General features: G+C 39.4%; 1 protein-coding gene across 1 annotated transcript in view; it reads right to left on the reverse strand.

Annotated features, from left to right (window-relative positions):
- Positions 1-21748, reverse strand: part of FBN1 (fibrillin 1) — a 141470-nt gene that overhangs the window by 19334 nt on the left and 100388 nt on the right. Inside the window, exons 31-48 of the mRNA XM_009994455.1 lie at positions 20052-20174; positions 19348-19470; positions 17501-17626; positions 15793-15915; positions 15090-15212; positions 14074-14238; positions 13612-13680; positions 13375-13500; positions 11316-11438; positions 10539-10697; positions 9536-9607; positions 7251-7376; positions 6457-6579; positions 3999-4124; positions 3086-3202; positions 2574-2702; positions 2186-2305; positions 1610-1735 (exon numbers count right to left, since the gene is read on the reverse strand). Coding sequence (XP_009992757.1) covers positions 1610-1735; positions 2186-2305; positions 2574-2702; positions 3086-3202; positions 3999-4124; positions 6457-6579; positions 7251-7376; positions 9536-9607; positions 10539-10697; positions 11316-11438; positions 13375-13500; positions 13612-13680; positions 14074-14238; positions 15090-15212; positions 15793-15915; positions 17501-17626; positions 19348-19470; positions 20052-20174 — 2199 coding nt within the window. The remainder of the gene's footprint in view (positions 1-1609; positions 1736-2185; positions 2306-2573; positions 2703-3085; positions 3203-3998; positions 4125-6456; positions 6580-7250; positions 7377-9535; positions 9608-10538; positions 10698-11315; positions 11439-13374; positions 13501-13611; positions 13681-14073; positions 14239-15089; positions 15213-15792; positions 15916-17500; positions 17627-19347; positions 19471-20051; positions 20175-21748) is intronic.

The following is a 21748-nucleotide window of genomic DNA, read 5'->3' on the forward strand; positions in this document are numbered from 1 at the left end:
CAATAATGCCATGTAGTGTTAAAATGAGAGGCAATTTTCAATAGCGCTCTCCTTCCTCATTCTTCCCTGAAGTACACACAAAGAAAACTGGCCCAGTGGCACTATGTTTTACTGCCTTCAGCTGGGTAACCAGGATGCTAGGAGTAGAGCTGAGATCACAGACCACAAGCATCCAGCAGGCAGAGAGCTGGCAGCTCCCTGTGTTGGCAGGGGGACAGCAACAGGGCAGTTGTGGAAGCAGATGCTCATCCAGTTTTCTGGCTGCAGCATCAATATTGGACAATGTCCAGGTTTTACAAAAGCCCTAGGTAATGGGAAGTTTTAAAGAAAAATTTGTTTGGCTTGAGACACTTGAAAAAAACCCAGTCTTCTCCAGGGGATGGGGAGAAGCACACTTAAAAGTTCACACACGCAAGGGTGCATTTTCCTCTGACATCATGTGTGAAACAGTGGTCTGTTTTCATAAAGGAGAAGATCAGGCTACATTCTTTTTTATTATTTGGGTTCTTGGGGTTTTTTTTATTCATTTTCTTCCTTACCTAAAGGGAACAACACCCTCAGACTGATGAAACCTCATTTATACCAGCAACAAAAGCACAGCTAAAACAGTCATGCTGCTTTCTTGAAGTTGAGTGAAGTAACTGTACCAAACTGCATGGTGGTTTAGAGCCTTGGATGAACATTTATTGCAGGTTGGATTAATTTTTACCAAAACCACAGTTTCATTTAGCCCACTGTGAAGTGAAGAACTCACTGTGGTGTCAACAAGCATCACCGTTCTGTGCCAAGCATAACTACAGAGGTCCTTACAAAGGTCTTACTCATCAGTGGCTCCCACTGTGCACACTGTGTATAGGACATTTAAAATGTATCAATTTAATAATTTCCAAACACTTTAAAACAACTCCTTAATTTGCTGTACTTGTTCTTAATCCACAGAATAAAATAAACTGTGGGTTTTCATTAGATGTTCAGCTTTTAGCATCTGATCTCTGTCTTAGTGCCCATGTTTAGGCTCTGAACAGTGTATGTAGTAATCTAGAAGCCAGAAGACGCTTCAGAATTATCTGGGCAGATGGGTGCTTATTGTCCACACAATGCTGTTTGCAAACTTTTTCCATTGATCTTTGTTCCACCCACACATTTGTGGAGAGGAATAGCATATAACAAGTGTTATGGAGAATCTGGTAAGTGCTAAGAACAGCCTAATTCCTGGAAATGCTGCCTACAGCAGTGCATTGCAGCAGTCCCCTGTCTGTGTTCATGCTCTATCTCTGTCTCACACATGTCACAATCTATGCAGAGCCCAGGTAGCCTCAACATTTCTTCCAGGGGTGCAAGAAGGGGCTGCAGGACAACATAATTTCCTCACTTAACCTGGTGCATTTAACATTATCTTCATCCCTTTTATTGCAATGTTCTCTTTAACGACAAACAGATGTTACAGCAAGACAGAACCTGGCCCCAACTACAGAATTACCATGTTTTCCTTGTGAAAAACACTGTTTCGGTCCAGAGTTTGCTCGTTATATTAGAAACAGGCAGCTAATAAGGCTTTCATAAAACAGCAAACAGATTTTGAAATGCCAGAAAATAGGAATCAACTTACCTTGGCATCGCCTTCCTGTGGAAGACAACACGAAGCCTTCTGGACATAGACATTTGAAACTGCCTGGGGTGTTGCTGCATGTGCCCAGGGCACAAATTTCTGGCTGTTCCACACATTCATCAATGTCTGTAAGAAAAATAATTAAAGAGATGAGAAATTACAATGTCTACACTGGCAGCTGTACTACATAAAATGAAACCTTACATCATCACTGATATCTAACAGATTTGAAAAACAAAAAGGTCAAAGAAAAAGGAACAGACAGAATAAGGAGTAAGAAATCCAGGTGTAAAATCTAGGTTTAGTTTTCAAATCCTCATGCACTGGGCAAACCTCAGCAATGTACCATCAACCAAACAGGCTGGGATTAGATTTTTTGTTGTGATCAGATGAGGTAGTACTGGTTGAAACAAAAGTTGGTAAAGCTTCTTCTGGGAACTGAATTCCTAGTGGCTACAGTTCAGAACCATACACGGCCACAAAAGACTAAACATTACTCATCTTTAGAGGCAGAAAAATGGGGCAACAACTGAGTAGCTAGGAAATGGGACAGAAGAAGGATTTCTCTTCACAGACCTTCACATTTGTCATTCTGAAGGACATATCCAGGAGGACAGATACATCTGAATGACCCATCCAAGTTCTGACAGGTGCCTGGTGAGCATTTTCCAGGATCCAGTGCACACTCATTGATATCTAAAAGAAAATAAATACAATTTATTGAGATAACTCCTGTTATCACAAATCTGTGGCTGAGGCTGCTTTAATTTTGATTCCATCAAACTGATGGTGGAACTTCCCAGGAGCAGAAGAGTCTTCTTGTTGTCATCTTGCCGTTTTTTAATTCTGCTAGGTATAAACATACTCAGTGTAACAGTTCTCTCTGACTTTTTGTACTGTTTTACTAAGAATATGTCCTTGAGGTTTGTCACACTTTTTTCCTACCATAAAAGAAAGCACTCACCAACACAAGTCCTTCCATCCAGAGCCACTTCATAACCATCATTGCAAAGACACTGGAAGGACCCAATCGTGTTCACACACTGACCATTCCTGCAGAGCATTCCATTTCCACTTGCACACTCGTCCACATCTAAGAAAAATAATATTGAAAGATATATAACAAACACCTGCAACAAGTAAAATTGGGCGGGTGAGATTTGTTTCCCCTATCGTGGGATAGAAACTGGTAATACAGAAACAATATCCTGTTTCAAAAGCAAGAGGAAAATACCAATATTAGGCTATGTTGTAAAAAGCAGTCAAAGCAACAGTAAAAAAAGGAATGGCATAAATCACATGCAAACATTTAAGTAGCTACAGAAAAGTGAGGTGTGCGTAATTAAAGAGGCTTTTGTCATTAATCACACAGACCATGCAAGGTGCAATCCTAACTCAGCAGAGAATGTGGTACCAATGGTACTTTCACTAGAAGTCGACAGTCTTAGAAACAGAACTGGTCTCAGCACTCCTCACCTATGCAGTCATTGTTGTGTGAGAGGATGAAGCCCAGATTGCAGCGGCAGTTGAAGGAGCCAATGGTGTTTCTGCAGGTTCCATTGCCACAGGCATCTCTCTCACACTCATTAATATCTACAAAGGAGGAAAAACAAGGAGTGAGAATTATAAGCACTGATGGGGAAAGGAAAGCCTGTAGTTACTCCACAGGCAAGAGAAATAATTCATTGCCAACAAACTGAACAGAAAGGATAAAGATTGTCATATCTGCCAAAAAGAAGATTTTACACAGGTCATCAGCTTGATGTTAACATGTAGAAAAATAAACAAGGGTCCAACAATCACTTATCGAGGCTCCTCCTTCACCCTTCCCAAAGGATTTCTAAGCTATCTTTAATTATAAGCATTCTGAAATCTCCTCACCTTGCTCAGAAAACAGACACTACACTAACAGCTGTGAATGGGTTAAATACAGAATTTCCTTTTTTTATTAAGATTTTTTTATTAAGATTCTTTCTGAAAAGAGCACTTTTCTGGCAAGAAACCTACCCTTAACTTACTCTGTTAACAAGTAGGCTGCATACAATTTGCTGCTTTGTAATATTAATCTATTAAGTTTCTTGCCTAAATGAATGGGACAAAATGCTGCAGAAAATTCTAAGAATGGAACATTTACCTGAAAAATTAGAGCGTTAGCAGTTCGTTAGACAGGATACGTACTTGTAAAGGTTCACTGTACTGTAACAAGATGTTCTTCATTCATTATCAGCTTCCTATCATGTCTAATTGACAGCTATGGTGTTCTGCACCTTTACCTGGTGGTAAATGGCTCACCATCTCAGTTCTTGTAGGCAGCCTCTTATGATAGAGAGGATAGACTCAAAAACTATCTTAATGGAAGCAGAAGTACAGCTTAGTTTTATATACTTGCCTATACACATTGTTCTGTCATCATTGGTCTTGAATCCATTGTGACAAATACAGTAGAAACTTCCAACAGTGTCAATACACTGCCCGTGGCTGCAGATATTAGGAATTTCTTGACATTCATTCCGATCTGAAAACAAAGGGGCACAGTGAAAGTTAAGGCCTCTAATCTACAGGACTGGAAAGATGAAGTAGTAGCAACAATGACAGATAGAATCCAGTGTATAGCCCTAATTTAAAATAGTATTTTTACTTCATTAATGACAAAAACATTACTAAGTACCCCTCAGAAAAGGGGACCACAATGATTAACTTCTTCAAAACTTGTGAAACTGAAAAAAAATTAGCATAAAAATAGTATTTACCAAACACAAATTCTTGCTGGAAGGAAAGCACGGTGCTATGGCTTTGAAAAGGAGAATCAGTGACATGAAATGATATAGGGAGATTTCCAAGTGCTTCATATTGCAGCAGGTATGAAAGCCACTTATAAATGACAGTTTGTGTCCTCATGAAAGCAACTACTTGCTTTTAGCTACATTTTATTATAGCAAAAATTGCTTGATTAACTCTTAGAAATCAAACAAAACAGAAAGGAAGACAAACCCCACACTTTTCTCACTAAGATTACAGTTCTAAATTTATCTACTAATTGTGCAGAGATAAGAGTCAAGTTGTTCCTAATTACAGAGAACCTCAAGTACTTAATCTTGTTCTCCTGCTTCTACTGCCTCTTCTCTACACTCTACTTAGCACCCAGGATTCCTGAACATCAGCTGGACTATTAGTAGCTTTGGATGAGTGTTCACTGAGGACCAATGCTACTAGTGATACTGCTGCTAATTACAGTCTAAAGGAGGCAGAAAGGAAACCAACGTTGGATAACATGCTGTCTTAAAAACTCCTAATCTTCACAGTTCAGCAAATTAGAGACAAAAGAAAAACTATGACTCTCTTTGGTGCTCTGTGGGCAACTGAATATTGAGATAAAGTCCCAGGGAAAAGTAACTTTAAGGTAAACAGAAAACATAACAATTTTTTTAAAAATTGGGAGGCAGAATTGTGTTACATGCCAAAAACAAGTTTATATGACAAATTATTTATTATGCAATAGACAGCATAAGAAGAACGCTATTTTGATAGTAAGAAGTACTAGTGGTTGAGATACATCAGCTCTGATTCAACAATATATAAACTACTGGGGTGTGTTCACCTTCCAAACAGTAGCACAACTGATCTGATTCCACAAGGTGCTTTGCACTCTCTGCTCTCAGCAGAGTGGTTGGGAATTTCCTTCCCTTGCTGGATCAAGTACATTATCAACCACTTTTATTTTGACTCAATTTAGAATTGGCTGTAATTGTGTAACTTCATTTTCACTAAATATAAAATAAGAGCAAAATACAGGGAAGTATTACAGTTTGTGCCAATTCACATTGGGCATTGTAAGCCATATCAGAACCTTTCCTGGCTCTTCCTGTACTGCTGTAACGAACCCATAACAACAACAATTGCATTAGGAACATATTGAATATTTACATGTGCCACTGCATAGCTTAACAAAAGAAACTTTTAGTTCTCATAGTAGTCTTCTGGATGCCCCTACACCCTTTTCCCTCAAGGGTCACATGAAACAATGAAAAACTGTGCTGCAGGGAAAAGTACACTTCCTAAAACTAGAGTAAACAGAAAGAAAACCCAAGGAAAATGTTAACAGTTTCCTTTTTAATTATTATTTTGTTCAGAAATGTATATAATATTTACAGCTGCTTGGCTCACAGCAGTATTTAAAATCTCTGCAATTCTTCAAGCAATCAAGATAACACCAATGCCTCTCTGGACTACAATAACATAGAGCAAGTTAGAGAACTGTAGTCCCACTCTGTGAGTATTTAAAAAAAATGTTCAAGGGCCTGTTTAAATCCACAGAAAAATTTCACAATAAGCTTTTAAAGTTGAGTTATTGTATATGCCCTATCAGGTAATTCCACCCTATCAGCAGAGACCCCAGAAAGAAGTGATTTGTAAAAATACAAGTGGCAAATAAATTACTAAAACACATTTAGCAAATTATAATGAAAATCAAATAATTTATGCAGAAGGTCCCTGTCAGGGACACAGCTGAATTTTTAGTGTCAGAAAATAGTCAAAAACTAGCGAATCAATCGGCCGTCCTTTCTTAGACATGACATGGGCTAAAGAAAGAGGTTTGCCATTGGTGGGATAAAGTGGAAATAAAACACCTACTCAGGTGATTAACTCTCATTCATGCCTCTCTGCGATGGGCCCACTTATCTTCTGGGAATTACCAGAATGTTTATGTGATGCCCTGAAAGGCTTTAAGAGCCCAGAGCATCTCCTGGTATACCATGTTTCTGAAGAGGAACACACTTTTTTTTACACTTCTTTTGATACCTAATCCTTTCTGCTGACCCTCCCAAAAACCAGCCCAAAGTTCTCACCCATGCAGCGGCCAGTTGATGTGAACCTGTAGCCAGGTTTACAGTCACAACGGTAGCTACCAGCTGTGTTGACACACTCTGCATTTTGCTGGCACACTGGTCCATTTTGGCATTCATCAATATCTGTCAATAGAAACAGGAAATTTGATTGTTATGGTAAGCTGGCACTAGAAAGACCTCAAAGCCACTTTGGTTTTAGTGTTAAGAGTATTACCTTACCCAAATATAGGAATTTCTTTCTAATTCTGAAAAATTAAATGTATTGTTGAAAATAGCTATTTGGCCATATTTTGATATCTCCCTGAAGTGATCCCAAACCCACATATTCCATTTGTAAAATTAATCCCTATGGAACTAATCCTGCTGTCTTTAGATTCTCCATTAAACTAATTCAATGTGAGGAGTTGGTTACAATTGGAAAAAAATATGTGTTTATATTATTTATAGAAATCTTTGTTTTATTAGAAAAGATATCTCAGAATTAAAAAAAAAAATAAAATTGTGCTCCTGATTTCACTCAAAACTACTCTTTTCTTGGCTTTACTGTCAAATGTGGAAAACAATGTTTCTTCCCATGATTGCTGACTCATATTTCTTCAAGGCCTTAGACGCCTGATAGAAAAACTGGTATTTTCTATGCAAAAGAATTTGAAATGTCTTAATTATCAGACTTAATACACTGATACCAGCGTTGTCCCCTTAATTAAGGATGACTTGGAAGTACATGAGATTTGCCAGCATCTGAATTGCCAGCTGGTTAAATCCCATTTCTCCAAAGGAGATCAGTTCTCTACCTTCACAGATCAGTAGCTTGTCATTGTAGAAGAATCCCACAGGACATTCACATCGGAAGCTGCCAACCATGTTTATACAGATCCCATTTTCACACACTCCAGGAATTTCTCTGCATTCATCAATATCTGCAAAAGGATTTTAAAAAAAAACCAACTTGTAAACAGCACTTAAAGAAATCTTCTGTTACAGAATATGTCCTTTGCATCTACCCTTGAGAGAATTATCAAACGTATAGTGTGAGCATCAGAATGTTCCCAACTGCAATAGACACTGAGTCATTCCAAACTGTGGAAATGTAGATATTTTCTATTTCTTAAGGTTCTTACTCTTCACTGTGGCCAAGATACATCCTGCCACATAGGAATGCAGAGTTGCACACATCCTTTCTTACGTGTCCCACCCACAGTCCTAATTAAGTTGCTCATCTTTCTGAATGAGACAGTGGAATTACTGGGAAGGGACAGTGAGTGTGTAGCTGCCTTTGGTTTCATACAGGAGAGCAGGACTGAATGCAAAAATTTGTCACAATTAGTTTTGCACTGTTTTACCCTTGTTAATCTCAAAAGATTTGCATGCTTTTTTATGTAACAGTTGGAAAGTGCCAGTGCCAGGTAACATCTTGCAGTGCTGCCAACCTGCTATTAATTAGATTGATTAAACCAGGAGAGCCGGGTTCACCAATGCTCTATATACGCCCGGGTTAAGTAACGGATTTTGGCATCAAAAAACCCCAGCTGCTATTACAATTATATGTCTTGCCTTGTGGGTCCTGAAGTTACAATATTCTGACAACACGAAAGAGTCCAGAGACTCCTCCAAAGCGTCTCCTTTTAGTAAAAATTGCCACATGCACTGATGTACACAAAACAGGAAATATGGTGGGAAATTGTCAGCTAACATGAGTTTCCATGTGGATCAAGCACTTAATTTCCTACAATAGATTCTTTAATTTTGAGTACTTTGATTATATATGGGGTAAGTAAAGGTGGAACTACTTCTGTCCCTGAAACAACCAAGTGAAGTAAGTATATAGTACTGTAACCAAAACATAAGAGTAACATCATGTAAGGACTATAACCAAACATTACAGAGCACACAGAGCACTGTCCCTGCAGAGTGGGTGCTACCTGGTTCCTGTGCCTACAGATGAAAGACTAGTAACTCTACTCTAGTAACTGCAAAAGCAGCAGGTGAGTGCTAGAAGCCAGTGAAGCCTGTAAGATGCCAGAGCAGCAGAGTGCTGGTGACGGGCCCAGTGTGCAGCCAGGTGTGCACTGAGAGCTCTGGGGAACTGGTGGCCTCTGGGGGACACAGCCCTTCTCTTCCAGCTGCCTCCTGAGTGTGCACTGCTCTACTGGCAAGGCAGAAAGAGCAGACTGCAACACTCCTGGCACACAAGTCAACTGTTGCAGATGCATGTCAGCATGAGCTGAGGCCTCCCTGCTGAGGCTGGTGGATGCCCCAATTACCTCAAGTAGACTCAGCAACAATTTGGGTTAATGCTAATAGCTACAAGGGGGAACTCCTAAGAAATTACCTGCTAAAAAATAGATACTGTACATTTCTGTAACTTCTTTAAAAATTAAACTCCCCTCTTTACTAGAAATACTTCAATCTAACTAGCTGAACACTGCACCACAGCAACAGCTTAATGCTAAAGCACCTGATTATTATTGCTTATATGCTGCCTCTGTTTGTTACAAGGCACATTATCTACATTTTTGTATGAATAAAAACAAAAGGGAGTCACATTAGGGATTTACTCAACTCCTTGTCTTAGAATTCCTCATCTCTCCCTCTTTTATTTTGCAATTTGTTACTCACAATTCAAATGTTACACACAATAACATGTGAGAAATATTCCAGCTGAGCAGAAAAAAGAATTTTTGTGTCAAACCAATACACAGGGGGACTAATGTGAAATGTCAGATTAAATCTCTACTTCAGTTTGAAGGAAAAGACTCTTAATTCCTCTCAAACCAAATGCTGGTTGGCCTTACTCCCAGACCTCTTATTCTCTGTATCTGTGCCCTGCTCATGTAGGCCTGATTACAGTTTCTTTGGGGCTTTATGTTGCCTTGATTACAAGCAGCATTTATGATTGCTGCCAGGAGGAGCTAAGCAGAAACTCTGCAGGCTCAGACTTCCAACAGGGGGCTGAACTCCATTATACTGGTTGGTCTTTATTCCTCCCTGGAAAAAAAATAATAGGGAAAACAAGCCTGCCCTCCTCCCTGGGCAGAGGTAGCATGGAACCTAGTTCAAAATAGAAATTACAACTCACCAACTGGTAATCCTGTATAAATGTCAATGAAGAAGCCAGGCCTTTGACTTCCACAGAGTGTGGAGAACTCATCTGCAACAGGAAAACAAAGCAGTGCTTATAGTATTTGGAACTCATCAACAGTCAAAAATTCATTACATCCTTTGCCCAAGAAAATTATTTGGCTCTTTCAGCACCTGCAGGGCATGCAGACCCTTCCCAGAGGCTCACCATGTGATGTGCTTAGTATGTACCTGGGTTCTCATTCAAAGACCATTAAAATCAGCAAATACAAAGAGGTAAAGGCCGTGGGATCCCATCCTGATTTTGCTTTGCATACACTTATCTCTGCATACAGTATTTGCATACAAGTCCAGATCTAACTTTCAAAAACCTGAACTGCAAGCTGGAAGTTATTTGAGTGAGTGTCTAGGAAGTTTGTTCTTGAAACAAACCATTTCAAATCAGAGTGGGACGTCTTGGGCTCAACTCTGCAGAGTCTTAACTAGTGTGGATAACTCCTGTATGTTCATGCAATTAGACCAGAAACTCCTACATCTCACACTTAGCTGCTTGATACAATCATTTTCAGAGGAGACCAAGGTACCTCTGTAAACCCATGGCTACCACAAAGGCCCTTTGTGGCAACCAGCTGTTGAGGCACAGCAGACACCATAGTTGTTGGAACAATGCAAATAAAACCTTGTCCAGTGCCTTGTCCTTGTGCCTCAATACTGGATCAACAAGCATTTTCAAGGAGACAGATTAACCAATAGAGAGCATGAAGTCTCCCACACAGGAAAACCGCCACAAAGGAGGCATGGCCCAGTAGCATGATCACAAACCATTCCATGCAAGCCTTCAGTGTGACTAGGGCTGATCTCCTCCAGGCCAAAAAAGTAATTAATCCCTTCATTTTACACACTCAAGATAAAGACATAGCATCTCTAACAGTGTTACACACACTAACAGTAATTATGATGTAACTAAGGCTTTTAAATAGCTTTGCAATGCAAAAACATACCAGTGCTGGGGACAGGACACTGCTCACAAGGCTTATTCCACGCACGTCCAATGTTGTAGGAACAGCAGCACATTTTCTTAGTCATATTAAAGAGCAGCTCACCATCACAGGTTTGGTTGTCAGCATAGTAATTTCTGTAACACAGGCTCCTTCTCATATCTGCAAAAATGAAGAAAATCCCAGCCCAATTATTAGTAACTCTTATGGAAGGTGATCCACCTAATGGGTTTTAGGAGACATCTCCTTCAAATATGTGACTCTTGTTAAGTAGATGCTGCAGCCCTGTAGAATACTAAAGAACAGCTTGTCCTTAGAAGACTCCTCTAAAAAATACCAAGAAGTGTTTGCAATACAAATATTCAGGAGCAGTCAACATGGTTGTAACAGCGATCAGACTCATCAAAGGATTAAATGGGCCTTTTGCCCAACACTGAAGAACATGAGCTTGTTTATGTTTCCCCCTGAGAACTGTGCACCGTTTGTGACTTTGTTCTGTAAAGTCTGAGCAATTTTAGCAACTTTTCACATGTAGAGGCTTTTAAAGCTGAAGTGAAACTTGAAAGGGTTGCACATACAGAACATTAAAGGAGAAATTCTGATGAGGTACTGTAAGATCTGTATTAGAAGTCATCTGCTTTGCTTTATTTAGCAAAATTAATGAAAGAAGCTGGATATTTTATTTAATGTATAACTAAATTCAGAGTTCTGATTTGTGCCTGGCAAATCCCTGGCCCAAATCACTAAGATGAACCTTTAAAAAAAAACAACAACTCTTACCCATGCAATTGTTTCCTCCATTGACTTGCATGTAATCAGGAGGACAGATGCAGGTGTAATTTCCAACAGTATTGTAACATGTGCCAGGTCCACAAATTCCAGGTGTCTCACACTCATTCACATCTAGAAGAGAAGAAGAAGGCAGTGAGTGGCCAGAGAAGCTTTCTCATTTTGCTTCCAAGAATGAAAATGTTTCAGGAATGCCTGAGGTAGGAAGGCACTGGCAGAAGCGGGCGGAAGAGGGTCCGAGTGAGGCCATGGTGGAGAGAAGCTCATAAAGAGAAGGAAGTGGTGGCAGAGCTGGCCATGGAAAGCCTGGCTGTGATGCAAAGATGGGAACTCTGATGTGTCTAGGCAGTTCAAGACAGAAATCTGATTTTAGCTCCTGTTTCCCCAAAGTAGTACTTAAGGATATAATTCATTCTGGATTCTCAGATCTGGACATGAACCAAATCTATTCCCTGTGGATTGTCCATCTCAATAAGTAATTATGCTAAAGACTGATTGAATGATTCAGGCCTGTTTGACTGTGGAAAGCGAGCAATTTTCCCAACACAAGATGTCGTGTTTACTTCACCGAGAGACTTTAACCTTTGTTTAAGAAAACCCAACCACACCCACAACACCTCACTTCCTAATTCCACCAGCCTTACGATTTTGAAGTATCTTTGACATACCACCAAGGAAAAGTATAGAGGTAGATTTCCTCTTTATCATTTGTTGAGCGATGGAAGCGAAATATGGATGAAACACTTTGGTTCAGGACCCAAGGACCCAAAACTTTTGTATTTCTGCACGTTTGGCACAACTATATTAACATTATTAACAATCTGGAAGACTGAAGACTTCCCGGGCAAAGGGAAATGAAGAGGGTCCGAGTGAGGCCATGGTGGAGAGAAGCTCATAAAGAGAAGGAAGTGGTGGCAGAGCTGGCCATGGAAAGCCTGGCTGTGATGCAAAGATGGGAACTCTGATGTGTCTAGGCAGTTCAAGACAGAAATCTGATTTTAGCTCCTGTTTCCCCAAAGTAGTACTTAAGGATATAATTCATTCTGGATTCTCAGATCTGGACATGAACCAAATCTATTCCCTGTGGATTGTCCATCTCAATAAGTAATTATGCTAAAGACTGATTGAATGATTCAGGCCTGTTTGACTGTGGAAAGCGAGCAATTTTCCCAACACAAGATGTCGTGTTTACTTCACCGAGAGACTTTAACCTTTGTTTAAGAAAACCCAACCACACCCACAACACCTCACTTCCTAATTCCACCAGCCTTACGATTTTGAAGTATCTTTGACATACCACCAAGGAAAAGTATAGAGGTAGATTTCCTCTTTATCATTTGTTGAGCGATGGAAGCGAAATATGGATGAAACACTTTGGTTCAGGACCCAAGGACCCAAAACTTTTGTATTTCTGCACGTTTGGCACAACTATATTAACATTATTAACAATCTGGAAGACTGAAGACTTCCCGGGCAAAGGGAAATTTAAGGAGGACTTGATGGGTTGCTTAAATTTTTATATCCAGTACAACCTGAGAGCTGCATGTAATGTGATGAACATTTACTACTGACTGTGCTAGGGGAAGGAAAACGTCTTACAGTGCAACCAGTATTTTCAATTGGACATTTAGATCAGCAGAAGAGAAAATAAGCAGTAGAAAAAAAGGCATAAACACACTGTAACCAGCCCAACAGACTCACGGGGCATGTTTGCTCTTTATCTGACTGCTTATTTGTGACCCATTGCCAAACAGCTATTTTTAATAGTTACTTAGTAAACTGTATTATACTTGAAGTAAAATTGTTTGATAGTCTGGTTTTGATCAAAATCTGACAATTTTAAACAAGAATTTGAATGTGTTTCAACATGGGCAAGAAGGAATTTTGTCTCTCTCAATACAAGACTTCAGCTTGTTCCGATTTTCCCACCCTTTACACTACTTGGTCTGCTTATGTTCCTTTTCAAGGACAGACTAATTCTTCTACATATTGATCTCTCACCATTTTCTAAGAATTAAAGCAGGAGACTTGTTAAGTGAAGGCTACATACCATCACACACTCGAGTCTCTTCATTCAAATAGTACCCTGATGGACATTGACACTGGAAGCTACCAAATGTATTAATACATTTTCCTCCTTGGCAAAGTCCAGGCAGTTCTTGACATTCATCAATATCTGTTCAAACAAAACCACAAGCATTAATTCCTGCTTTTCCATTAAAAAAAAGCACTGACTGAAGAGTTCCATAATTTTAGACATATAAAGATAGAAAAATGTAAACAATACCTTCTAATATAACTGTAATAGGGTTTGGTCGGAATCCTTCCCCTCCAGGGCAAAGAACCTTATATTCAGCTGAAAACAAAATATATTTATGAACCTTTAATAGTGGAAACATTTTAAGCACAATTAATTTTTATAATTAATCAGATTATTACAGGTAATTTAAATGTAAAGTTAACAAAGTAACCAGATATAAATATTAGGTTTTACTCTCTAAGATCAATTGCTACTCTATTTCATAATGCAGCTGTTTGTGTAGCAGCAAACTTGCTCAGAAGTGATAATAATATTGTGACTAAATAACCTTTTTGAAAGACTGGTAAAGCTTTTGGTTAAGACTGGTGGAAATCTGTCTTCTGCATGTACACAATTAATTATTACATCAGTACTTGCATTCTGGCTAAATTAGAAAAAAATCCAACAAACACATTACATTGTTGTGTTGACCAAGGCAAGCTCACTTACTTGTGTTCACAAGTGGGCAATGTTCACAGGGAACTCCCCAAGCTTTGCCAAGGGAGCAGCAACAGGAGGCCTTGGAAACACCCACTCCAATCTCATTGCTGCAGAAGGTGCCACCATTATCTCCACGAGTTTTAATGTCCAAGTAACAGTTTCCAGATCGTGTATCTATTAAAAATGCACATAATTAGTCACAAGAGAAAACACAACACATCACCTCAGGATAAGGGATATCTTCAGATGGTTCCCATGTCTTGTAGGACAGCTGAATAAAGTAACTTGTATTGTCTAGGAGGGCCCAACTTTTCCCTCATAGACAAGATGGTGGTGCCACATCCCTTGGCTTTGTTTAACTTCTGACAAAGTAGGGAATTTATTCAGCACAACCAAGGACAGTTCAGCCAGGCCTTTTCTCATTTTGATTCACCTTTTCACCTGCATATGTACATCCTTCCAGTTCCAGAAACCCACTTTCTCCTCTCCTTGAGGTTTACAAGCATGAAAGCATCTTCTAAATGTTAGAAATTTAAAATACATTTGAATTTAAAGAACATCCCTACACACTCTTAAGCAAACAAAGCCAAACAATATCAGAGGATTACTAAGCAGATGGAGCCTAATACAAGAGCATTTCTACTAGTGACGTAGCTGCAACTCAATGCTCAGAGACCATGGGTGGCTTCATGTTGTAACTCCATTAGCCTGCCATCTTGGGGACAGCTGGATGTTGGTTTAAGCTTGTTGAAATTTAAAATTGTCTCATGCCTGCTGTAAATTGTGTACAGCTGTAAGAAGCCCCAGGGGGTTGGTTCTGGCAGTTGGGCACTGCTGGCATGACACATCACTCTGAACATACTCCTGCTGCACTACTACAACTTCTGAACCAAGAGCAGCGCGGTGGGAGTTGAAGAGCTTGTCCGAGCCCTTTTCCATGATCTGTGTCTGCATTCATAAGCAGTTAGCCTTGCAGCTCTTCTGAGCAGCTTCATTTATAATTAACTTAAAGAGCAGTCCCTTACCTACACATCCAACTCGGGTGGGGTTCAGCTCAAAATCTGGAGGGCACTCGCAGGTGTAACTACCAGCAGTATTGACACACGTGCCACTAATGCAGGTTGTGGGATCTGCACATTCATTAACATCTGCAAGGAAAAATAGCACATGGTAAGCAAATACAATGCAAACCATTGATAGATGAGGTATCATAGCCTGACCACCACAAATCCATTAGTTAATGTGATCCTGATATCCAGAAAGCTCTAAAAAATACATATTCATTTTAGAAGAACAGTAGTCTGAGATTAATTCAGCACGTGGGGAGGCAGGGGGGAAGTGTTTTTCCTGGAAAACCAATCTATGAACTAAAATTAACATAAGGTACTAAAAATACTTAAGGGAAAAATACAAAACACGGTCTTAGCTTTCCATCCAGTATTGGGAATGGAAACTAGAAAGCAAAACACATCTCAGCCTGAGATATGTGGACAAAGTTCTCTCTGTTTATCGCCTTCTTGTCTTAAGCCAATGGTATATCAGAGGTTGGCAAAGAAGAGGAAAGAGGAGTGTAGAAGAGGCAAGAAGGAGAACCCTGTATTATACAGTATGGAAGTTTATATTTTCCTAGATCCAGTCTGATTTGTACAGCTTTTTAAAAGGATTTACTAAGAGCTGACCATGACACTAACAGAAAATGTAAAGCATGTTGTTCAAAATTATCTTTACCTGTGCAGTTACCACCACTTCTGTCCAACTCATAGCCCACTTCACACTCACATCGGAAAAGTCCAGGGAGGTTGTGACAAGTACCATAGACACAGATGTTAGGAAGTGAGCACTCGTCAATATCTGAGGAACAGGAGAGGAGAAGAATTATGTTTCCTCATCTTTTTAAAATATAGACAAAAAACTGCAAAAAGGTTCAGAAAACATGGGCAAAAGGCTCTTTCCTATGCCACTGGAACCCATGCCAGAAAAAAACTGAGCTTATCAGTGGACTAATCTGACAAGTAGCAAAATGAAACATGACAGGAGATACACTTAAAAAAAATTAAGTTCATTCTAAATTGGCAGTCATATGCACAAAGCTGGACATCAGCAAAGCAAATGCTTGTGCCCAAGGGTGAATTTGACACTCTTCTTCAGGTTTCTGCATTTGACAGAGCTCAAGTCTGGCAAGTTGAGCTCACTTTAGTGCCTTTTGTCCAAATTACTGCACCTGAATCAGTATTTGCTGAAAGTCATATGCACTTCACAAAAAACAATAAATTTGATACAATTAAAAAAGTGAATGTTTGCAAAAGACCTTAAAATACTGCCTTTAGTGTACACATCTGAGCCATCAAGGAAAGCCTGTTTTAGCAACAGGAGCTAGGCTACATGTAAGCTATTTAAAGTTAGCTAGAAGGTTTGAAAGTAAGCTGTTTCATGAAACATTACAAAACCTAATATTGTTTTAGTTTACACAAAAATTCAATCTCAAATTATTTCTCTTGGTAGATTACTAAAAAAAATACACAGAACACTTTTCAGGGGAAAAAGTCCTATTTATAGTGGCATACTTATGAGCTCTAGCAAATACCAGTTCCTGTGAGTCATTACTATGTCAGATGTTTGTCCAGGTTCGACAAGGTTTTGTGCAACCTGGTCTAGTGGTAGGGTTCCCTACTCATGGCAGGGGGGTTGGAACTTGATGATCTCTAAGGTCCCTTCCAATCTCAGTGATTCTAATATTCCATGATATGGCTGCTTCTTCTTGACTGACTTAACCGATTAGCATTATTTCAACTGAGGATTTCAAAAGTAACAATCAAATAGATGATCTTAATCATATTGACAACAGTTGTATTATTTGATTCCTGTGAGTCTTCACATATGCAAAGCTCTTATGAAAGAGTTGTAAACAGTTAACTCATTTTCAAAAGTGAACAAAAACTCATGGGAATTTTGTAAACATTTTTTGTGATCATATAACCTTGCTGCAAGGCTCTATGACTGCCCTTCACAGAAGCCCTCAGAGCAGTCACTGTATTAGCTACCAAATCAGTGTTTTTCAGGCTCATGTACACCAAGACAAAGTAACAACTTTTCCTGTTTAACTGTTACCAAAAAAAATTAAGAACTGAATACAAATTGACAGAGATTAAATGGTGGCTGACAGTGCCACTTGGATCATTAATCAGACCCACAAATAATTTGTCATAAAATAGGCTCCAGTGTTCTCTGTTTTATGTTCTCTCTACATACAATAGGTAGATGAACATCTAGAGAGCCCATAATAAAGGTATAAACTGAAAAAACCCCAATTACTATTCACAATTTTCATGCAGTTCTCAATACAATCACAACTGCAGCCAATTCTAAAATTTTTCAAACAAAAAACATTACTAAGGCAGAATTTGTTGAGTGTTGTTTAAAGCTTACAGAGAATTACCTTCACATGCTTTCCCATCTGGACTTGGCAAAAATCCCATATCGCATTCACAGCGATATCCCCCAGGGGCATTGAGGCACTGCCCATTTTCACAGAGATTCAAGTTTTCTGAGCATTCATCCAGGTCTGTAAAAGGAAGAGAAATTGCAGGTTTACAGTAAACATGGTTTTCTCACCAACACTTGTATCAGCTAAATCATGCAGTGTTCCAAGAATTTGAATTATTCTATTAGCTCTGAACACTTGCAGCAGAAACTCCAATCTAGTGATGTGCAGAGGCTATTACACATAACAGCTTGGTTTATTTACTACATGTTGAAAATACATCTTCTAATCAAAAGGAAAATCAGAGGTACAGACTCCTAAATTAACTACAGTTAATAAAAATTGGAGGCAGTACACACTATCAAATTTAGACTCTGAATGAGCACATGAATTTTATTATAGCTATTGTTTCTATTACAACAAAGCCTAGAGGCAGCAATAGAAAGAAGAGGTTTACTGTGCAGTTAGCAAGCACCTGGTAACAAGGAGTCTCCATCCTAAACATACAAAAACTGACAAGTGGCAATGAGGTGAAAATAGCTTGATCAATATTAAACTGCAGATTAACACCTGATGAGAAAAACAGCTTTGTTACTGACCTATGATGTCTTTCAGATAGCTTGTGGCCCCTACTCTCTAGCTGAAATTTTATACATCAAACAAACACTCTACTTGTTGCAACAGAGTCTGGCTGGCAGTGTGAGCTTGTAAAAGTCCATGACTGGCAAATATAGCATGTACCAGGGTGAATGCTGTATGCCTTGGGTATGCACAGGGTTTACAGGCCACTTGCATTGTCTAGTTTGAAGTCTCAGCTACCTCCTGAACCCATGAAAAATAAAGTATCCGAAGGAAAAAACAAACAAACAAAAGATTAAAATAAAAATTCTACTGATTGCAGAAACTCTGTAAGTGCTCCATCTGAAAGATGTAGTTTCTAGACTTCTGGATATCATCATATGGGAAATAAAGGAAAAGCACTGGGTTATGGAAGCCACTAAGGAAGCTGAATCAGATCAAACAGTAAATTATACATAGAGAATTAATAATTTATAATTTGGGATGATTCAAATTCAGCCTTAAACCTGCTGAGCCAGATTCTCAGATGCCATAAAAAAACCCTGTAGTTGACAGAATGCTGCTGATCTGCACCAGCTGAGAACTGGCTCAGCAGCTGCCTATCACATGGCTTCATTCCAAACAGGGTTGCTCTCCACGCAGCATCACCAGTGACACTGATGTCCTTAGGGTAATAGCAAAGCTTCCTGTGCAAAGCTTATATGAGCTAATCTTTCTTCAAGCAGGAGACTGAAGTGTGGGTGGGAAACATTTCCCCAGCAATGTTTTATAACCACATTCATAATTTATAAAATGAGGTTTCAGAAGCAGGTACTTCCATCATTCTACAAGTTAGCACTGTCCTCACATTACCTTTCAGGATGATGCAGAAAAGAGGGCAGAGAGCACACACTCACTTGTGGAAAGAACAAATGGTTTTAGACGATTTTATGAAGTAATGTTAATGCATGTGCCCTATTACTTAAATACTAAGGTGGGTAGCCAATGGACTGAATCACTAACTAGTCAAATTATATGATCAAACATTGTTTTAATAAGTTTGCCACCCACTCCAACTAACAAGAGAAACTCAATGAAAACTTGCATTTTATCAAGTGAAAAAAGTGAGTGCTTTAGACTTTTTCTACTGTGTAGAAATACACAGTATTTCTTTCAAGTTATGGCAATTTTCATGAAGCAGAAGACAATGGAAGATGACATAATGCTTTCCTACAGAAGCTCACCTGTGCAAGTGAAGCCATCCCCAGTATAACCTTCCTTACACAGGCAGCGGTAAGAGCCCATTGTATTCTTGCAGTCAGCATGTGGGCTGCACATGTGGGTTCCATTGGAGCACTCATCCAGATCTTTGAGATAAGAAATAAAAGGAAAAAAAAAATAAAGAAAGAAAAGAGCAACATTAGTTAAAAAAAAATACACAGTGAATACCAACTTTAAATACCTTAGGGCACACAGAAGCTCTACTTTAACTAATCTTCCATAATAAAATCCACACATACGTGGGGCCATCTGACTGGAAAAGCAGGCACAGCTTATTCACAGCCCAACAAAGTAATCTGACAAGCTAACTGTGAATGAGGAAGCTGCAGGGCACTCTCAAAACTAAGATCTGTACCTTGCTTTCACAGGGAGCACCAGGAGACTTGTCACTGCCTCCTAAGAGCTGCCCTCAAGGACACAGCATCTCTCTCCATGGTCCAGTCTCCTTTCACCATCCCATAAGCCAATCATGAGATAATGCTGATTTCACAGTTACCATGGCAGAAAATTTGTCTTCCAATAGATCATGTCAGATCAACCTAACAAGCTAATAAACCTAACCATTTGTCTTCTCAATTTCCAAGTGTGGAATTGCTGGGGTTTTTTTTTTCAGAATTGCTGTGCTCCAGTTTTGGTCTGACCTTACAAATAAACACGTGACCCTCACCTGTGCACTTGATACCATTTCCAATCCAGCCAGGGCCACAGCTACATTTGAAACTTCCCGCTGTGTTTGTACATATGGCGTGTCTGTCACAGTTATGGGCTCCAATCTCACACTCATTGATATCTGTAAAAACACAGAAACGTTTGAAGAGCTCATGGATCAAACTTTCTCATATCCAGAGAACCGATACTGGAATTTCTCAGGGTAGACAATGTGAACATAAAAGCAAGTCTGCATTTCTTTATAATGTGACATTTAAAAATGAAGCAGAAAAGAAAGAAAATCACAACAAAGGAAAGCAAAGGAACATGTAGCATATTTCAAACATGTGCTGCCCTACTATTTATTTTTCTGATAGGCATATAAAGCAGTACTTCTGCAGTTCACTACAAAGCCCTGGTAACCTTTATATTCAGGGTGGAAAACAGTAACTCAGGTTTTCTTTATTTTTCCAACTGGTGCACTCAGAACAAATGTGAGGCCACAGCCTTTGGGAAGAAGAGGACTACCATCCATAAGGATTAGCACTGCAGGTGTTCAGCATCCTGAGCTGTACATATGTCAGGCAGCTCTGAAATAAGCTGTGGGTCAAATTTGGTTTGTAGGAGCTAGTATGAAGACCTGTGGTGCCCTGAAAACAGAGAGATACCACTACAATTTACTGGCCTGCATCTTGCCCATACCTTAACACAACTGAGGGAAAGAAGATGACTTTTCCATCTGCCCATCTTGGAGCCTGGAGTGTGGGACTCAGGTGGCTCCACACTGCATGGCTTGCTAAAAGGTCTGAAAGGCCATTCTGCTGTCCAAGGACTCCTAGAATGCAGCATGCCCACAGCCCCCACCATATCAGCAAGGATGCTAATGCACACCAGCTGGGCACCACCTGTAGTCCTCCTAGGATTATCCGTAGACTGTCAATGAAGCCAGGTTCTGCTTTATCAGAGACTGTCTGGAAGGTGGAGGATGAGCTGCACCATTGTATTTACCATGACAGCTGATGGACACAAACATCATCAGGCATGCAGCTTATTAAGAACTCAGGAAAGCTAACACAGTGGAAAATGGTCAGCATCCTTGGAGACATCAGGCAGCAAATCATCTAATCTTCAACATATGCTTTTGTACCAGCACATTCTATTTCAGTACTTGCTATTTTCAAATTATTTTCATTCTTGGGCATTCTCTGGCAATGTCAAATACATAGACAGAAAAAAGTAAACTGAACTCCATTCTTCCTTGTCATAAAACAATATTAATGCCCCATGTAGGGACTCGGAGAATGTATAAGCTCAAAGACAAAGTTTTCAGGAATTACTGGTGGTAACTAAAACAAAACTGGCAGGAATTTTCTCAAACATTTGAGCTACAGATTGTACAGTGCTCTCTGTAATGGAGCTCTCTTTCACTGTGCTTTACTTCTATGCAGGATGTAAAATATCTAGAATTCACATCAAACCACTTAATACTTACATCCATTTTTCAGCCTTTTCTGGTGCTTTTGCTGTTGCATTAAGCCAAATCATGTCATTCTGTACAATAGGTGATGGGAACAAAAAACACACTCACAACTCTGCTGGATTCCACACACAAAAACCCAGCTCAGACTTATCTTGAGAAGATGATTAAGAAAAGGTATCAACCTTGTGACATCTTCTGGGGTTCTCAGTGCAAACCCAGAGATTTAACTTTCCCTA

The sequence above is a fragment of the Chaetura pelagica genome, unplaced genomic scaffold (assembly GCF_000747805.2).
Source record: "Chaetura pelagica isolate M959 unplaced genomic scaffold, ChaPel_1.0 scaffold222, whole genome shotgun sequence".
Lineage (NCBI taxonomy): Eukaryota > Metazoa > Chordata > Aves > Apodiformes > Apodidae > Chaetura > Chaetura pelagica.